We start from the raw sequence: 19,706 nt of genomic DNA, 5'->3' as shown, positions 1-19,706 counted from the left end.
ATCTTGTTTTTTTTCGCCACCAATTAGGCTTTCTTTAGGTGGGTGGGTTATGCCAAGAATTATTTTATTCTACATGTGTTTTAATGGGAAAATAGGAAAAATGTGGGAAAAAATTATTATTTTTCAGTTTTCGGCCATTATAGTTTTTAAATAATGCATGCTACTGTAATTAAAACCCATGAAATGTATTTGCCCATTTGTCCCGGTTATACAACCGTTTAAATTATGTCCCTATCACAATGTTTGGCGCCAATATTTTATTTGGAAATAAAGGTGCATTTTTTCAGTTTTGCATCCATCCCTAATTACAAGCCCGTAGTTTATAAAGTAACAGTGTTATACCATCTTGACATAAATATTTAAAAAGTTCAGTCCCTAAGGTAACTATTTATGGTTTTGTATATATATATATATATATATATATATATATATATATATATATATATATATATATATATATATATTTATTTTTAATTACAAAAAAAAAATTGGGGAGTGTGGGAGGTAATGAGTTAATATATTGTGTAAACCTAATGTATTTGTATATATAAAATGCTTTAGGGTGTAGTTTTACTATTTGGCCACAAGATGGCCACAGTGAGTTTGTTTACATGCGAAATGTAAGCGTCCGGAAGGACGCTTACAGGAAGCTCTACGAGGCTGAGAGAATCACAATGATCATGCTGTTTCTCAAAGAAGCAGCAAATCATTGCGGGGGCTTAGATCAACGAACGGGAATGGATTTTCCCGTTCATTGATCTTCAGGGGAGCGGGCGACGGCGTGCACGAGCGGCGGGAGCGCGGACAGCGGCGCAATCATTTCCCCGTTGGGCAAATTAGAACTAACGTCGCTGATCAACGTCAAACTGCAACTTCCCGTGGTCACACCACAGGTCACAACACGTGCACAAAATCGGGTTCGTGCATTTGTTATGAAACGTGAAAGAGCCCTCAGGGGGCTTTGTATGGTTGATACTGTGGTGAAACCCCTTCTACAGTGTGATGTCAGCACCTAGGTACTGACATCCCACTGTGGGAGCCTTGTTGCATTGTGGGAAATAACTGGTGTTTCCAACAGCCAAAAAAGCAGCATCTCCTTTCACAGAAATCACCTACCAGCAGTAAAGATGTTGCTACCTGTGATAAATTTCAGAATGTAAATCAGTGGTGTCTCTGACTACTTTAAAGGGGGGGGGCTCTTTGACTCAAAGCCTAATTGTCCTTGTTACCACCAGTGACAATGATGAGAAGACCGTCCATTAATCTCTCTCACTCTTCACACTTATAGGTGCAACTTTCCAAGTAGCCAACACAGCATATGCAAAAAAAGAGAAATAAATCCAATAGCGTAACTCTGTATACAGGATTTAAAACACCACCACCTTCCATCGTGCCTCAATTCCGTTTACTCTTGACACCCAATGTGAGCCGGACACCCCCACACTGCCCGCACTCACCCAGCTGTCCTCCTGCAATAGGTTGGAATAATAGCTTTGTGGGGTGTACACCCTACACCTGATCTAACTATAAATGACTTTTCCAGTTCAATCCAGAATATACATTAGTTAGAGATGTTAATGTAATAAACATGTTTTGTCATTTATGGAGTGGGAAAGGTCTTCACTTTCAGTGTGTGAAGTCAGAATCTTGACCATATATTCCTCCAGGCATTGTAACGATTGGTGTCAGGCTGTCAGCACACAGAGAGAATCTGATTATTGGTGATCTGCAGTATCACCAACAATACAGATGTACACCTGATTATTGATGATCTGCAAAATCACCAATAATACAAGTATGACTAACCTCTGGACACCTAATCGAGTGTAAGTGTTTGGTGCAACTGTAGGCTATCCCCCGTGGGGCGGGAGACACAGATAACATCGACCAGAGACCACCTGAGGAGCAGGTGGCCCTTGGCTGTGCAGGAACTATCTCCTAAGAGAGGAGATAGAGGTAATCTGGCAGCCAGTGATTCCCTGGAAAACTGGGAACCAGACTGCACTGCAGCCAGAGGACTCCTAAGGGATAGAGGCCCCTGGCTGTACTGCAGGAGGGACTCTCTGAGGAGCAGGAGGTCTTTGCAGCTAACTGACACTTGGTGGAATAGTGTCACGGGTAGTACAGACTGACTGAACACTCAAGGGATGAGTGACAGCCAGAAGGGTCAAGTAGGCCAGGTCGGCAACACACGAGCAGATAAGGTACAAAGACAGAAGGCTGATTCGGTAACCGGGTACAGGCAAGGTTGGCAACTGGTAGGCAGATAGGCAGAGGTACCGAATCAGACAGCAAGAGAGAGGTTGACAGAGCAAATGGTCATATCAGATATAAAGCGCAATCCTAGTCTGAGGTGTGAGGTCCTTGGTCTCGACACCCAGGAACTAGTCTAAAGAATAACACAGTATCCTAAGCTTGGGTGTGAGGTCCTTGGTCTCAACACCCTGGAACTGGTCTAAGATATAACACAGCAATGACACAGTAATCCTAAGCTTGGGTGTGAGGTCCTTGGTCTCAACACCCTGGAACTGGTCTAAGATATAACACAGCAATGACACAGTAATCCTAAGCTTGGGTGTGAGGTCCTTGGTCTCAACACGCTGGAACTGGTCTAAGGTATAACACAGTAATGACACAGTAATCCTAAGCTTGGGTGTGAGGTCCTTGGTCCCAACACCCTGGAACTGGTCTAAGATATAACACAGCAATGACACAGTAATCCTAAGATTGGGTGTGAGGTCCTTGGTCTCAACACCCTGGAACTGGTCTAAGGTATAACACAGTATATACCAATAGCGTAATCTGGCTAAGTGTGAATTCCCAGGTCCACCTGGTTCTAACACACTGTAGGATCTGACTGAGGTCTGAGTGCTCACACATTAGCTTTCGCAACGGCAGACAACCAGCAACTGACAAGCAAGATCTATATATACTTGCAGTGCTGTGCAGCTCCGCCCGAGCCACTCAGCCAATCCAGAGTCCAGCTGGGATCAGCTGATCGGCCTGATCAGCTGATTCCCCTTCTGCTGGTATAAATGTCCTGTCGCCTGGCGCGCGCACACGTAGCTCTCCATCTGTGTGCACTAGAAGGTCCAGACAAACCAGACACATGTTGCTGTGCGGAAACCGCCGGTCTGAACGCGGAGACAGCCGCCCCGCCGCCAGACCGCACGGCGGCATCTCCGCTATTCCTTACATGGGGATAATGCATCCAGTAGAGATCTCTTTTCGCAATACTTTCGTCACTACAAAACTAAAACATAGCCTCCATAGTGTAAAATCGTATGATTTTAATAAAAGATAGATTAAAATTTGCACTCACAAACGAGCCTTCAAATAGCGCATGTAACAGATCATGTCATTACCGGATAGCCGCTCGTGTCAGTATCGCCTCAAGCTCTCTTAACTCCCGAGAGATTAATGGACGGTCTTCTCATCATTGTCACTGGTGGTAACAAGGACAATTAGGCTTTGAGCGCTACTCCTGTTGTTATATATGTACTTACCAATTTCACCATATTGTTGAGGAGAGCGCCCCATAGACTTTGCAATAGTGATATTTTAATATTATTTTCCAGGATCTGTATTAGGACTCTTTGGCTACCCAAAGGAAGGAACTTTCTAGCCACCTAAAGGGGGATTCTGGCTACCTAAATGAGGGGACCCTCTGGCTACCTAAAGAGGGGGCTTTCCAGGGTACTTATGTGGGAGCTACCTAAAACTGAGGCATACCTCTGGCTAGTGCAGGCCTGGGCAAACTTGGCCCTCCAGCTGTTAAGGAACTACAAGCCCCACAATGCATTTGCTTTTATGAGTCATGACTGTGGCTGTCAGACTCCTGCAATGCATTGTGGGACTTGTAGTTCCTTAACAGCTGGAGGGTCAAGTTTGCCCAGGCCTGGGCTAGTGCATTGCATTAGTGTGCCTGAATCTATGGGGGGGCACAACTGATACACCCCCGCCCTGGGAGCTCTATGGCCTAGATTCAACTGCCCTGCTGATACTAATAGGTTTTGTGGTAATGATGATTACTATATTATTCTATCCATAACAGGTGAAGGAAGAATATTGGTAACATTACCAATATTCTACTGTTGGCAATATCTCACGCCCAAATTATCATGTAGCACTTTTAAATATATGCCTTTGCTCTACCCAGCTTGAAGTTTGAGAGGTTGGAAAACAAAGGATACAGGAGACATGTAATGCCAGTAAATAGGGGTGATGATTCTTGGTGGTTGTCATTAACCTCTGAGAATCTGAAATATTGAGAGAGACCAGGAGCCCAATTGTGCGATATCACTGATACAGGTTGGTATAATGTAAGGTAACAATTGTACTCACAAAGTTCGGTTGCAACCACCATCAGAGCCTGCGGGAGATAACTGACCATGCTCGTTATTCCAGGTCTACTGTGCAGGTACTGGCTGGTCACTCTCCTTGGAATTTTTTTAAAAACATGTTACAATGTTTAAAAAAACCTATAAACCCCTGGCAGAGGTATAAGACTACTTAAAAAACACTGGTGGAGGCGCCCTGAGTATAAACTAGTTGCAACAAATAAAATTAATGAACGAGAGGTGGTGTGCATCCCTCTCTCGAAGGACAATTCAATACTATTGCAAAAAATTGTTATTCATTCAAGCACATAAGGACAACGCGTTCCACAGGTGCTGGCCCACTTCTACAGGTCAATACAGTGCCTTTCAAGCAGTGAAATACGAGTGTAGGCGCCTCTGGTATACATGAGAGCCGTGGGTCAATGTATGTTCTGACATCCATGAACCATGAGGGTCTGTGCTGTGGACTGGAGAGAACTTGCCCATGGGGAGTCGGAGTTCTGAATGGGGCATACAGTGGCAAAGGCCAGGTAAAATAGAGAGCTACACCGTCGCTTCAGTGGTGAGATGCAGAGTGCGGCAGAATCATACATTTACCTGTTCTCAGCGGAGCTACACGCCTTCCTTACTCTTCAGCTGTGCTGTAGGGCTATCTACCTGCGGCTTGCGTCTCTGCAGGTCACGTAACATGCATCAGGCGCTGCAACGAGATAGACTGTACAGCGCAGCTGAAGAGAGGAGTAAAGAGGACATGTAGCTGCCGCACTCTGCTATATCAGCAGGGGAAGAGGGGTATATGTTATCTTGATATTTTGGTGGTGGTGGGGGTAATGCCAGGCCACGTTTGCTGGTAAGCCTGACAGTTTCCAGGTATGCCCCTGGATTTGTCAGGTGCCACTGCAACAAGATTATCTGTGACTTGCTTCACCTGTCAGTAGTTTCATGTTGAGGCTGATTAGTCTACTTACAGACAATCTACCTAATTGTTTGCATTGCTAATATATTATAATAAAGTACAATACATTTAGGACCACTGTGAAATGTAATCACTGCTACACCACCACAACTGTTTGCTACACTATGCAAATTACATACAGATTAGCCAACAACATTGTTGTCCGTGACTCTTCTATTTTTTTAAGCAGTACACATCACAGTGAGGATTAGAGCATAGTAAACAGATGTGTGGTCCAGCTGCCTCCTTGTCTCTCTTCCATCACTGGATGAGTTATCATGCGCACAGCTGAGATAGCAGAGGTAACCTTGCTGCTGGGGACTTGGAGTTCTGCAGTGATCATACAGCAGAGAGTCGGGTGGGCGTGGCCTCTCCTTCCTCTGCCTGCGCTGTGATTGGCAGCGGCTGGGGCTCTCTGCGTTGCTGCTACTCTCGTTCTGAGTCATGGAGGTCGGGATGAATGGCGAGGAGAGGTTTATAACTGCGGGGGAGCCTGGAGAGAGGCACCGAACAACAGACTCTCCTCAGCTCCAGTCATCTCCCGCAGGCTGCTGTGCCACTCTGACATCTCCCCGCGGAACTAAGCTCGGACTTCTTCCCCTCCACTCCAGCCTTCATTATTATGAGACAAGTGCAGTGCTCGTGGCTTCTGCTGTGTGCCGCTGTCCTACTTCTACAGTGCGGAGACGCTGCAGTCATCACTGGGGTAAGTGTCACATGACAGCGGGGCGAGAGAGGTGGCAAGAGCTCCACGTGACCTCATAGGATTAAATCAGCTATCTATAGATTGCTACCTTCAACGCTGGTATCCAAAATGCATGTATTTAATAACAAAATTATTTATTAATTGTTGGTACCTTTTTCTGGCTGTATTAGAACTTAATCATAAGAGCACTTACCTGTTCTCCCCTCCTTCTAACACTAGCCTCTAACACTAACCTCTCCTATACCTAACACCTTTTCTCTCCTCCTCCTTACACTACCCTCTCACTAACCTCTTCTCCCCCTCCTCCTAACACTAACCACTCCCATACCTAACAATAACATCTTCTCTCCTATACCTAACACTAACCTCTCCTATACCCAGGGCCGGCCCGCTCATGAGGCGGGGTGAAACTTTTGCCTCAGGCGGCAAAATTCCAGGGGCGGCACCCGCCCGTCCGTGGGTGCGGGGAGCCGGCCGCTGAGCTGGAGGGGTAGCTGGCAGGACGGGGGTATTGGGCCTAGCGGCGGGGAGGGGGGTCGGACCCCCCCCCTCCCTCGCCTCGGTCCCCCGTGCTCCGCTCCCCTCCAGCCTTAAATACAAGCAGCCGCTATGTGTAAGAGGCACAGGCGGGTAGGACTCACCTCTTCCTCGTTCCAAGCGTGCGCTCCACTGACGTCACTTCCAGCAGCGTTGCCCCCCGGTGGGGGGCGGCGGAAATTTTTTTTTTGCCTCAGGCGGCAAATAGTCTAGGGCCGGCCCTGCCTATACCTAACACTAACTTCTTCTCCCCTCCTCCAAACACTAACCTCTCCTATACCTAACACTAACTTCTCTCCTCCTCCAAACAATAACCTCTCCTATACCTAACACTAACCTCTTCTCTCCTCTTAACAATAACCTTTCCTATAACTAGCACACTAACCTCTTCTCCCCTTCTCCTAACACTAACCTCTCCTACTGTATACCTAACACTAACCTCTTCTCCCCTCTTCCTAGCACTAACCTCTGCTATACATAACAATAACCTCTTCTCTTATACCTAACACTAACCTCTTCTCCCCTCTTCCTAGCACTAACCTCTGCTATACATAACAATAACCTCTTCTCTTATACCTAACACTAACCTCTTCTCCCCTCTTCCTTGCACTAACCTCTGCTATACATAACAATAACCTCTTCTCTTATACCTAACACTAACCTCTTCCCCCCTCTTCCTAGCACTAACCTCTGCTATACATAACAATAACCTCTTCTCTTATACCTAACACTAACCTATTCTCCCCTCTTCCTAGTACTAACCTCTGCTATACATAACAATAACCTCTTCTCTTATACCTAACACTAACCTCTTCTCCTATCTTCCTAGCACTAACCTCTGCTATACATAACAATAACTTCTTCTCTTATACCTAACACTAACCTCTTCTCCCCTCTTCCTAGCACTAACCTCTGCTATACATAACAATAACCTCTTCTCTTATACCTAACACTAACCTCTTCTCCCCTCTTCCTAGCACTAACCTCTGCTATACATAACAATAACCTCTTCTCTTATACCTAACACTAACCTCTTCTCCCCTCTTCCTAGCACTAACCTCTGCTATACATAACAATAACCTCTTCTCTTATACCTAACACTAACCTCTTCTCCCCTCTTCCTAGCACTAACCTCTGCTATACATAACAATAACCTCTTCTCTTATACCTAACACTAACCTCTTCTCCCCTCTTCCTAGCACTAACCTCTGCTATACATAACCATAACCTCTTCTCTTATACCTAACACTAACCTCTTCTCCCCTCTTCCTAGCACTAACCTGTCCTATACCTAACCCTAACCTTTTCTCCCCTCCTCCAAATACTAACATTTCCTATACCTAACACTAACCTCTCCTCCCCTATACCTTACACTAACCTACCCTCTCCTGCACCTATCACTAACGTGTCCTATACCTAACACTAACCTTTTCTCTCCTATGCCTAACTCTAACCTCTTACCTCCTCTTAACAGTAACCCTCCCTCTCCTATACTTTACACTAACCTTCCCTCTCCTATACCTAAACCTAGCCTCTCCTATACCTTGCAGTAACCTCTTCTCCCCTCCTCCTAATGGTGGCAACACAATGCAATAAGATTATCGAAATTCTACAGCAATTTGATTAAAACAATTGGTTGAACAGAAAAATCTTTTTTTTTTTTTTTTTCAAATTTGTTCGAGAAATCTAAATGAATTTTCAAGTTTTTGTCTATATAAGTTCAGGACTTGTGGATTTTTCTGATACATTGTAAGAAAATTGAATGGTGTAGGATTGATTGTCAATATCTTAATGCATAGATACAAAAAATGTTTAAGAGTTTGCAATCCATTTTTTTTTCATAATTGTGGTACATTGGTCAGATTTTTCAAATGTTACAATCAATCAAAAAAATTGAATGTAATTCTTGAATTGGAAAGGAATTTAAAAAAAATGTATTATGGTGTGTGGGGCCACCTTAACACTAACCTCATCTATACTTTACACTAATCTTTCCTTTCCTACACCTAACACTAACCTCTCCTATACCTAACACTAACCTTCCCTCTCCTATACCTAACACTAACCTCTTCTCCCCTCCTCCTAGCACCCACATCTCCTATACCTAACAGTAACCTTTCCTCCCCTCAGTGGCTTACCTACCATAAGGCTGCAGGTGCTCACAGTACCGGGTGTAGCCATGGCTAGGGGTGCCGCTTTGGTGCTGTGTTCTTCCACCTGGGACCTTTTTTCATAGTTTAAGCAACATTATATAGTACTGTATAAGATGTAGCACCCCTACCCCTTCCTGTCCTGTGGGCAATGTGTTTCATCGCTCTCTACATGCAGCCTGCAGTTAGTGAATGTGCGGAGCAGCAGATTGAGTGGAGAGAATGATTGCTGTGCTGCAGCTGGGACATTAGCAGAGAGAGGTGGCGGGATGTGTTTAGTGCTTCAGAAGTTGCCTGTCATTAGTAGTCATGTGCACTGGCTGCTGTAATGCCAGAGTGCCCTGGACAATTGATTATTTATCCTGATCAGAGTAATTAATCGATAATGCAGGGCAGTCTGCTGTTGCAGAATCCAGTAATACAGGTACTGACAGCCAACTTCTGTAGTGAGCAGAGAAGCAAGCTCCAGGCAATTTAGATCAGCTTGATTGCTGGTAATCTTATCTCTTATTTATTTATTGTTTTATAAAGCACCAACATATTGCGCCACACATTTTATGCCAGCTCCCCGTCCCACCCTGTTGTCTTCCCCATTACCCTTTCCTCTTTTCAGATTTTAGTGGCTTCTTTTAACAGCATGTCCATGTCAAACAGCACTGGTGATGTCAGCAGTCCTGATAAGAGGTCTTCCTGCCATTTCTCCTCTCCCACCAGGCTCTCTGTCTTGTGCCTCTCCCTCTTTATCCCCCCTCCTCCTATGCATCCCCCTCTTTTGTATGTCCTCCTTTTCTGACTGTCCTCAGAGGAGCTCACAATCTAATCGCACCATAGTCATAGTCTAATGTTCTACCATATTATTATTGTGTATTTATATAGCACTGACATCTTCTGCAGCACTGTATAGAGTACAGAGTTTCATAATGGTTAGCTTCATCCACATCCTGATGACCCCTTTTCACCAAAAATCCCTCAAAATTTGCAGCGACACGCTTAGCGCCCCAACCATCAACCCTCCCATAAAAAATGTTTTTTGTTTTTTTTTGGTGGGAAGGGGGGGGGGGGGATGCCTATAAATAATCAACACTGGGTGCCAGATTTCCTAGGTACGCCACTGCCTCTCCTACACCTAACACTAACCTTTCCTCTCCTGATACCTAACACTAACCTCTTCTACCCCTCTCCTAACACCCACCTCTCCTATACCTAACACTAACCTTTCCTCTCCTACGCCTAACACTAACCTCTCCTACACCTAACACTAACCTTCCCTCTTCTGTACCTAACACTAACCTCTTCTCCTCTCCTCCTAACTCTAACTTCTTCTATACCTAAAATTAACTTTTCCTATACCTAACAATAACCTCTCCTAAACCTAACACTAACCATCCCTCTCCAACACATTACACCAACCTTCCCTCTTCTATACCTAACAGTAACCTCTTCTCCCCTCCTCCTAACACTAACCTCTCCTATACCTAACACTTACCATTCCTATACCTATCAATAACCTCTCCTATACCTAATCTCGAAGATGGTGCAGTCAGAAGTGGGGTGGCTGTGGTGTGGCTTCTTGTAATGGGCCCCTGGTGACAGGTGCAGTCAACCTGTCACGTGCCCCCCAGAATATCCCCCTCCCTAGTCATAGCCTTTGGGGCCTTCCCCCAAATCCAGACTGGATAGATTAATTGGTCCCCCCAAAAAAAATCTTAGACCCTGTAAACATGGCCATACACTCATCAGTTTCTCCCATAGATATATAGGCAATTTGCTCTGATTAAATCAGCTAGAAATCGATGCAGTTGGCGTCCTGATCGATTGACCGATCATCACTCAATTTCCGGCTGAAATTGATCAAATAGCTCAATCAGCCCACCCGGAAAAGCTAGGTTGATCAGCAGCGGGTCGATTGGTGACAGGTTAAGAGCGGCGGCAGATCGACGGTCCATAGCATTGCACTGTATCGAACAGTGCAACCCTGCGGTCCGATAGATTTTTAAGCAATGATATGGTGGTATTTTTTACAGATTTACAGATATTTTTTTTATTCGTTTTTGAAAGCAGTACAACAATGCAATATACAACACCCAAACCTCCCCCCAACCCTTGCCAAGCCCATGGTCTGTCCCCACCTCCCAGCAGCCCAGCCCCAGAATACTATAGATGATATTCTCATTAATGAGAAGCAGAGTTATATTCCTGATAAAGGAACCAGGACACCCAGAGTCTATAGAACTTCTGAGGACAGTTCTTACTGAGATAAGTAAGTTTATAGTGTCCCAGTGCTTCATTTATCTGAGCAGTCCATTCCGCCACTGTTGGTGAACGTATTTGTATCCAATTAAGAATGATCACTTTTCTTGCATAAAAACATAATATATGCCACAAGGACACCTGACAGCTATTCTAGAGAGTCTCATGAGCTAGCCCCAACAATAATATTTTGGCCGTAACAACACAAGGCCAATCAAACACCTTGCCAAGATTGCTCCAACTCCAGACCAAAAAGGCGTCAGCCTGGGACAGTCCCACATCATATGAAAGTAGCCAGCATCCTCGGCAGAACACACACCCAGGGGTATAGTGGACATTAAATTCAGTAATCTGGGGGAACCCAGTCACTCCTTGGGGGGGGGGGGGAAGGTGTATGTAAATTGTGTTTCCCTTTGGGGAGAGGGTTGGTTGTTTTGTCATGGGGCGGCTGATGATTGTGGGCCTTGGGAGGCAAAAAGTGCATATCCGTAACTGAATGTATAGGTGCTAACATGAGGAGAAGTTACAAACTCCATGCAGAATATGTCATGCTCCAGGTTTGCACCAGGACGCAATTCCCTAATTTCACTACCTGTCTGGTATCAGATTTGTGACGAATATTGATACATTATAACACTTTTTCCTCCAAAGAGTCTAACACAGTAATTTCAGAGTCCATGTAAGATAAGTCAAGTAGTTGTGCTGAGTTTTCAACATGATTTTGAACGAATGTTCATTTAATCACCTTCACAAGCGCCCCAGGTGATGTTCAGGGTTTTCTAAGGGTCGGTTCACACTTGTGCCGATGCAGAACGTAAACGGTAAGCGCGTCCGCATGCAGAAAAAATTACCGTCTGTTACGCATCCGCACCTTACCGCATATCCCCAGCATCGATCACGTCGACCCATACGCATCGCCGCTGACTCTTTCCTGCCGCCACTCAGTCCCTTCAACAGCCCGGAGGCCGGCAGATGCACGTGGCTCTCCACAGGCTGCGGCAAACCAATGCTCCCTATCCACAGGGAGAATTTTCATTGGTGCCACATGAACCAATGAGAATTCTCCCGGTTGCTGAGGATTCTCATTGGTCTTTTGCAGCCCGATGGAGATCCCCCGGCCACGGGGCTTTCATTTGACACGTTTTGCCATCTGGTCCGGGAAAATGTGCCAAGTTGGGACTCTGTGTTCCGTCTCACATTCCGCGGAACACTGATCCGTGTATGATCCGAGTTTTTAACAAGTTAAGCGGATCCTGTTTTTAACATTCGCTAATAAAAGCTTCCTGCGTTTGGGCCGGTTCACACTTGCTTTAAAATGTATCAGTGCAATACGTTTTTAAAGCTCCATTTAAATGCAGGAAGCGGATCCTATGTTAAAAATGTTAAGCGTAGCTTTAAAAACATATCGCACAGATAAGTTTTTAAAGCAAGTGTGAACCAGCCCTTATACTTTGACTTCAGTAACCAAGGTCAAGGTCAGGCTCTCTCTATCTGCTTTCTACAACTCAGTGTTGTCTTGTTTAAAGGAAATACCCAGACAGCTCATGGTGACCCAAAACCACCTGGAAGGTTTAAAGGGGAACTCCAGTGAAAATAATGTAATAAAAAAAGTGCTTCATTTTTACAATAATTATGTATAAATGACTTAGTAAGTGTTTGCCAATTGTAAAAGCTTTCCTCTCACTGATTTACATTCTGACATTTATCACATGGTGACATTTTTACTGCTGGCAGGTGATGGCACTAGAAGTAGTTGCTGCTTGATTTTTTGGCAGTTGGAGACAGCTGTAAACAGCTATTTCCCACAATGCAACAAGGTTCACAGACAGGAAACTGCCAGGACCATGGTCCTGACATCACACTGTGGGAGGGGTTTCACAATAATATCTCTTTAAAGAGACCAAAAAAAAAACTCTATTAAAAAACAATGCTAAATGTAATTTTAGCTTCTTAAAACAGAAGGTATTTATGATCATTCAGCTGTAAGTGAGCAACTGTGGTTTCCAATGATGCTTCACTCCTAAATATGCAAAACATCTTTTTTTGCCCCTAAAATAAGTCAAAATTGCATTTAGCATTGCCTTGTTTCTGTAATTGATGGCTTATAGACCTGTGCTGTATTTCAAAACTGTTTTACTGTTAACTGTTTAAAACAGTCCAGGTACACGTGACTTGTGCTTGTCCTTGGTGGCTGACACCTGCCTATAATCATTTTCAAAAACTGACTTTTTCAGAAAAAAAAGTATATAGAATCAAATCATTCAGATGAAATGGGAAATGTTTCCATTGTCACCTTAAGCAGTCTGAAACATATTGTCCACGTCTCCAAGGACTTTTAGCAATAGCATTCCACAGGTTTCTAACGCTGCTATTCTGTGCCTCTGGTAGATGGTATGTTTTTGTTGCGTAAAATTAATTTTGTCCCTCTTTTGTTAACAGGCTTGTGAAAGGGACCTGCAGTGTGGAGGGGGGATGTGCTGTGCTGTCAGCCTTTGGATAAGAAGCATTCGCATGTGTACCCCTCTTGGCAATGAGGGCGATGATTGTCATCCACTAAGTCACAAAGTAAGTCCTTGGATATCTGCTGTTGTAGTGAGTGATACATGTCTGTGAATGGAACATCCTTGCAATTTGTATCATACGGGATATGGGGCTAAAGTCCCCGCCACACACTCAACCAAACCTTCTGATTGTCGTCTGATTTTGGTCTGTTGGATGACAATCAGGCATGTGTATGCGTGGCAAACGACTAGACGAGTGACTGATAACAGGTGGTTTGCTCGATCCACCAACACACATGACTGTTGGGCTGATATCATGCAGTTGGCCACATGTATACAACGTCATTTGAACAACGTACTTGTTTTGAATGCGGCCATGTCATGCAGTCCGTCATTCCGCTTGCACGCGCAGTATGTTAATGAGTTGTGCGTTCAATTGGTTGGTGCACAGAAAATACAAGTCGTGTAAACGGTTTGTTGTGGGATCAGTCGTGCGATCGTGGTGTTGGACGTGCACTTTGTTGGATGTGTTTATGTACTTTAATATACATTAGGGTGATTTTAAAATCTCTGGAAAAAAACAAGCATTGAAAATTACTCCCAGCAACGAAGCAGAATTATTATTTTTTTCATACTGTGAAGAATAAAATCGGACTCATTGGCCCCAATTGTGGTAGCTGTGTGCGGTAAATATTTTTTTGTCAGTAAAATACCTCATGCTGTATTTTCCGTCTTTTTTGGCAATTCTGAAAGCTTTTTTAGCATTTCCGAACATGAGGTACAACGTGTGGTAAATGCAGAAAGTGTGGTAAGACTGGTGAGGGGTTAGATTGCGGTAAATAATAATAATAGTCTTTAATTGTCCTCCATAACTTAGGATAGTCTTTGGAAGGTGTTTTTTTTCATTCAGGGAAAGGTGTATTCAATTATGTAGCGACCTATAGAAAATAATAATATTGCCCCCTATTTTTCATGAGAATTCCAATTTTTGGTAAAATACTGCACATTTTATGACCTAATTTACCACATGCAGTAAATTATGATACACCTAGCCACCGCCTGCATTCCGATGCATTTTATACTGCATTCCATCTCCTTACACTTCCGCCTTCAGAGCAAAAGTTTCAGCTTAGAAGGCGGAAGTGGAAGAAGATAGAGTGCATCGTTATGCAGGCAGTGGCTCTGTGAGTTAACCCCTGCATATCTGGCTCTTGCCTCCAGCACACTGCAGGACGTTCTAGCTTTTTGTGAAAATGTTCTCGCTCATCCCTAGACTCTGCTCATCAGGCTCCACAGTTACTAAAATGCAATGCAAACAAAAAACAGTTCATGAGGAGATTGACTAGTCCAAAACCTGTCAGATTTCTACTACCTACTATAAATGACTGCAACACAGGAAAAAAGTGTTTGGTATTGCATTTTACGCTGGAAAAAATGTATCTGTCCTATGTATGTGGTTACATGCATTTTACAATTTTTCATGATAGTTGTCCTTTAACCACTTGAGGACTGCTTTGTTAACCCCCCCTAGTGACCAGGACATTTATTGCTTAAATGGCCACTGCAGCTTTAAGGCCAAGCTGCAGGGCCAAACAACTCAGCACACGAGTGATTTTCCCCCCCCCCCTTTTCTCCCCACCAACAGAGCTGGTTGGTTTTTTTTTTTGGTTTTTTTTGGTAAATATTTATTTTATTACATTTTCAATAAAATGTACTTTTTAAAAAAATGTATTCTATATCCCTCCCTCCCCCTGCCAGCCAATCAGCGTGATCAGCTATCATAGGCTTCAGCCTATGACAGCCGATCACTGTTTAGCCTGCCAGGGGGACAGCCGTTTCACACGGCTGTCCCCAGTACAGCGCAGCTGCAGATCGCAGTGCTGTACAGAGTAATTAGACGGCGTTTCGCCGTCTAACAGTCTCCCGAGGGGCAATTGCCACTCGGAGACTGAAGGCGGGGCGGAGCTCCGCCCCCCAAGCAGGAGATGCGCGCGCTACGTGCATGCAATCTCCTGCTAGAAGTAGTGATAAAAATCCCGCTGCACCAGATGGTAGGGCAAAATAGAAAAAGTCTTTATTAAGTTATTCCATATCAAAATGTTACAGATAAAAGCTCACGCGTATCGGAGCAGTAGATGGCTCCTTAATCCTTAATCAGCTATGATTAAGGAGCCATCTACTGCTCCGATACGCGTGAGCTTTTATCTGTAACATTTTGATATGGAATAACTTAATAAAGACTTTTTCTATTTTGCCCTACCATCTGGTGCAGCGGGATTTTTATCACTACTTCTGGACTTTTGGCTTTGTAACTCCCTGCTCCCATTTGGGATATCATGTGAGTGTAGCAGTCTCCCTTCCTTCTGTACAATCTCCTGCTAGCCCCATAGACGGCCTTTCACGCCAATGGGCGTGGAGCGGTCCTGGGGCTGCCGCTTTGCTCACGCCAATTGGCGTGAAAGCAGTCGGCAAAAGGTTAAAAAGTTTTTGAAGGGGCAAAAACTATATCTATGTCCCTTGTAACTTCTTCTTAGCTCCATGGGCATGGATGTATGTACTCTGCCGCCTGAGCTCCCGCGCATATTCCCATCGACACCCGTTGGGACACTGATCAGCTTTGGGAACAGGTGTTCCCAAAGCCGATCAAAGTGCCTGTAATGAATAATCACTGGCACCACTGCCGATGGTCATTCTGAAAATGAAAGTAAAAGCACACACAACATACTTCCTGTGTACATAAAGTTTTGTTTTGAATTAAATTTAATAGTTTAGTATAACAAAAGTGAAAATAAATATGTACATATTCTTCTTAAATTCTTAAAAGAATGTTAAAAAACGAAAAAAATTTAACAGGTTTAACCATTGCGTTTCCCTTTGTCTTTATTTAGACTCCATTTTTGGGCAAAAGAATGTACCACAGTTGTCCATGCCTGCCATACCTAACCTGCACAAAGCTGGACGACAGCAGATATCAGTGCTTGCCATAGCTGAAGAGCAAAGATTTTTAAGAGATTGTAGACAAGGCTAAGGATGAAAATTGTTGCTGTGAAAGATGAATTCATGTTCCCAAAGTGTATTCTGATGACCTTCTTCATGCTGAATTACCATGGATCACCGAGCCTCTCATATGTCTGCTCTCACTGATCCTAGCAGGCAGCTAGAGTCTCTGTTTCATTATTCCATTCTGCATTAGCAAAACCAAAAGGTAGAATGCGATTGGTAACGAAACAGCTTTGATTGATAAGCCTTTGATTGTAAGCTCTTCTGTTTCCTCAACAGCAGCTTTCACATTCTTCAGACATGTTCTGGGTGTCATGCTCATCCTCTGGATTTTGCATAGTAAGCCAATGACCCAGACCACAGACACAGACCTGGAAGTCCTGACTTCAGTTAGTGGCTGTATATTTGTAGCAGGTAAATCAGTTACTATGCAAAACAGAGAATGAAGTCAGTAGCCAGTGATCTAGTAGCTTCTCCGAGAAGTGTCCATATACAATATCTGCCTTAATAAATTGATTGCAAAGCAATGTCAATGACAGCAGAAGAGTTGCTTAGCTGGAGCACTTTTCTCTTACTAGAGTGAGGACCAGAAGATGAAAATTTCCATGTAAATGCTTTCTCCATCTTTGAGACGAGGGCAAAACCGACTGACATAGCTCCTGATGTTTACATACGAAGGTCTCCCAAATGGCTTGTTTACATTGCATGGTGCTGTGTAGTACACCACACCACACAAATGGGTATAAGCATTAAATTGCAGTAATCAGAATAACAACTAAAGTCTTCCTGCTTGGTGAGTAGAGCAGAATGCAATAGAAAAGAGCCAGGTCGTTTTGGCGCGCGCACTACACCGCATTGTGCCTGACCTGGGCGCCGTCATAGACATTATGTTATAATGTCTAATGGCTGCGCAAGGGTAATTCGGGGATCTGGCGATTGCCAACCCCCGAATTACTTCTTCCTCCAAGTTGCTACGACTTGGAGGGGGAATAGTAATTAACGATGTCCAAAATTTCTGCGGCAGCAGATTGAGCCTTCACTCAGCTCACCCTTCACCAAAAAAGACCAGGCGATGATGAAAGCCAGTACATTACATGCAATTCATTATGCTCTACTCATCGTGCATAAGATTTTACGCACATAATTCTGCTTAATGCAGTTTGGTGCCTACACCCTATTGTAGGCCTTATCCACTTCACCTTTTCTCTTAAGTTTTCTCCTGGGGGATATTTTTAAACCTAATGAATAAAATGCCTCAATAGTGTCCTGGCCAGGATTGAAACTCGGAATTCTATCTAATTAATGACCTTTTAAATTTGTAAAATGTATTTATTGTTGTTAGTACTTTAATGCCTAAAATATATATATTAATAATAAAACATATGTGCAATATCAAAAAATCATGTATATTTTTTGGGAGAAGGTCCCCAAGCTGGACTGACTGGTGGGTTCTGTAAGCACAAAAGCATTTTACAATAGATAAAACATATATAGAAAAAGAGGTAAAACATATGTCAGTATTTTACTGCTGTATGTGTCCATGTTTGTTTAGACTTCCCCTCACTTATTTCAGTGAACTTGTAATGGTGACAGGAAGCAAGGAGAAACTTCTCAGTGGGGACAAAGATAGTAGTACAAATTTCATGAACATGCTTATACTTTCCCCTTAGAAATGGAAAAGTAAGAAACTGTCATTGACTTTCCCCATCTTTAGTGTCTCTGGTTGAAGCCAATCTTGATGTAATGCCATCCCTTACTCTTTTTTTCTCCTCTGCATCAATGTTTGTGTACATTTGCCCTCCTCCCAGAGTTTACAGACACCTTTACTGAAATCCCTGCACAGGCAGACTGTGTTTGGAATTAGTCACTTCACACCAGCAGCTGTCACCTCTTCCTCTGTCACCTGCAATGGCAAGATTAAGGGCCATGGGACCTAGATTTAGTATACGACTTATACTACTTGTAGCCTTATAAATATGAGGATTGTAAGGACAGGTCATATTGATGTAAGTTTAGTAAACCCATTACAGTGGCTTTGAAATTTTAGATTTTTGAAGTTTCACACCACTTAAAGTGTCCCCATTGGAGGGATTTCAGCTGTTACTCTTCTACAGTGACAATAGAAAAAAAATAAATCTCTGCAACTGAAACCAACACAGACATAAAAACCCATCAGTTTCTAGTCCTTGCCCAAAAGTGAAAAATGGCAATTTTGGCTGGAGTTTTAAGTTTTACTGTTAGACTTATCTTTAATACACAGCAAAATATGTGCAAATGTGCACTAATCCAGGAAGCTGTTGGGGGTCACTGTATACACGCAAGATTCTCAGCCAAGGCAGCCCCCACCGATCACTTCAGCTGAGAACTGTTGCATGTGTGTGTACACAGCTTAAGTGTGTTGAAGCTATCAGCTATTAATAAATTAGCTGATAGCTAGACAATTAACCAGAACCTAGAGGCTTTGGTAAACTAAAGGTCCATACACACGCCGGACTGGAGGCAACGACGGGTCCGTCATCACCTCCCGCTGGGTGGGCGTTCCAGCGACAGTCCGGCGTGTGTACAGTCTGTCGGCGGACTGATACGGCTGTTTCTGAGCGATCCGACGGATCGCTCAGAAACAGTCCGTGTGTACGGACCTTAAAGGTGGCTGTACATCAGGCGACTTGGTGGCCGATCGACCATCCAATTTGATTATTGTAATCGGAATTGGATGAAAATAGCTGCCACTAAGTTCATGCCCGACTAACAATGCGATGAATTTTGGGCCAAAATTGGACACACTAATCGGTCGGACATACTGCAAGATGTAGGGCTGACTTGCTCAATCAGGTGTGTGGCGGTAACGGCGAGGGATATCATGACGAGGCATCCGACGACTCGCTGAACCATCACTGTTCGTCCTAATGCTAATGTGCCCCCCAATGTACTCAGTACATTACCTGTCCACAGCCTCCTCTTGCTCAGGGCTCCCTTTGCTGTCCATACATGCACCCCCCTCGTGGTTGCCAAGTAAGGGCGCGTGTGTGGCGTCAGACATCACACACGCATCCATGTTACTAGGCAACTACGTGGCGTTTGTGTATGAACAGCAAAGGGAGCCTGGAGCAAGTGGAGGCCGCGGACAGGTATAGTATAGAGTGCACTTGGCACCGTGAGGGCACATTAACATTAGGGCGGACATCGGCGGTTCGCCAAGGCGGTTGGATGAGGCATCACAGGGCAGATTCCTGATCGATTTCAGCATGAAATTGATCGGGAATAGGT

General features: G+C 44.0%; 1 protein-coding gene across 1 annotated transcript; it reads left to right on the top strand.

Annotated features, from left to right (window-relative positions):
* The first annotated feature begins 5,742 nt into the window (after positions 1-5,742).
* On the top strand, positions 5,743-17,818 carry PROK2 (prokineticin 2). The gene is made up of 3 exons (XM_068251841.1): positions 5,743-6,001; positions 13,378-13,503; positions 16,328-17,818. The coding sequence occupies exons 1-3, from the start codon at positions 5,918-5,920 to the stop codon at positions 16,424-16,426; spliced, it is 309 nt and encodes a 102-aa protein (XP_068107942.1). The 5' UTR covers positions 5,743-5,917; the 3' UTR covers positions 16,427-17,818.
* Positions 17,819-19,706: the final 1,888 nt, after the last annotated feature.

The sequence above is a fragment of the Hyperolius riggenbachi genome, chromosome 9, assembly GCF_040937935.1.
Source record: "Hyperolius riggenbachi isolate aHypRig1 chromosome 9, aHypRig1.pri, whole genome shotgun sequence".
Classification (NCBI taxonomy): domain Eukaryota; kingdom Metazoa; phylum Chordata; class Amphibia; order Anura; family Hyperoliidae; genus Hyperolius; species Hyperolius riggenbachi.
The sequence above is the reverse complement of the archived record's forward strand: the minus strand, read 5'-3'. Positions and strand labels throughout refer to the sequence as shown.

Coding starts and splice junctions, on each gene's coding strand:
- PROK2 (XM_068251841.1), top strand. CDS start 5,918: ATGAGACAAGTGCAGTGCTCGTGGCTTCTGCTGTGTGCCGCTGTCCTA. Junction 6,002..13,377: donor ACGCTGCAGTCATCACTGGG/GTAAGTGTCACA, acceptor TTTTGTTAACAG/GCTTGTGAAAGGGACCTGCA. Junction 13,504..16,327: donor GTCATCCACTAAGTCACAAA/GTAAGTCCTTGG, acceptor GTCTTTATTTAG/ACTCCATTTTTGGGCAAAAG.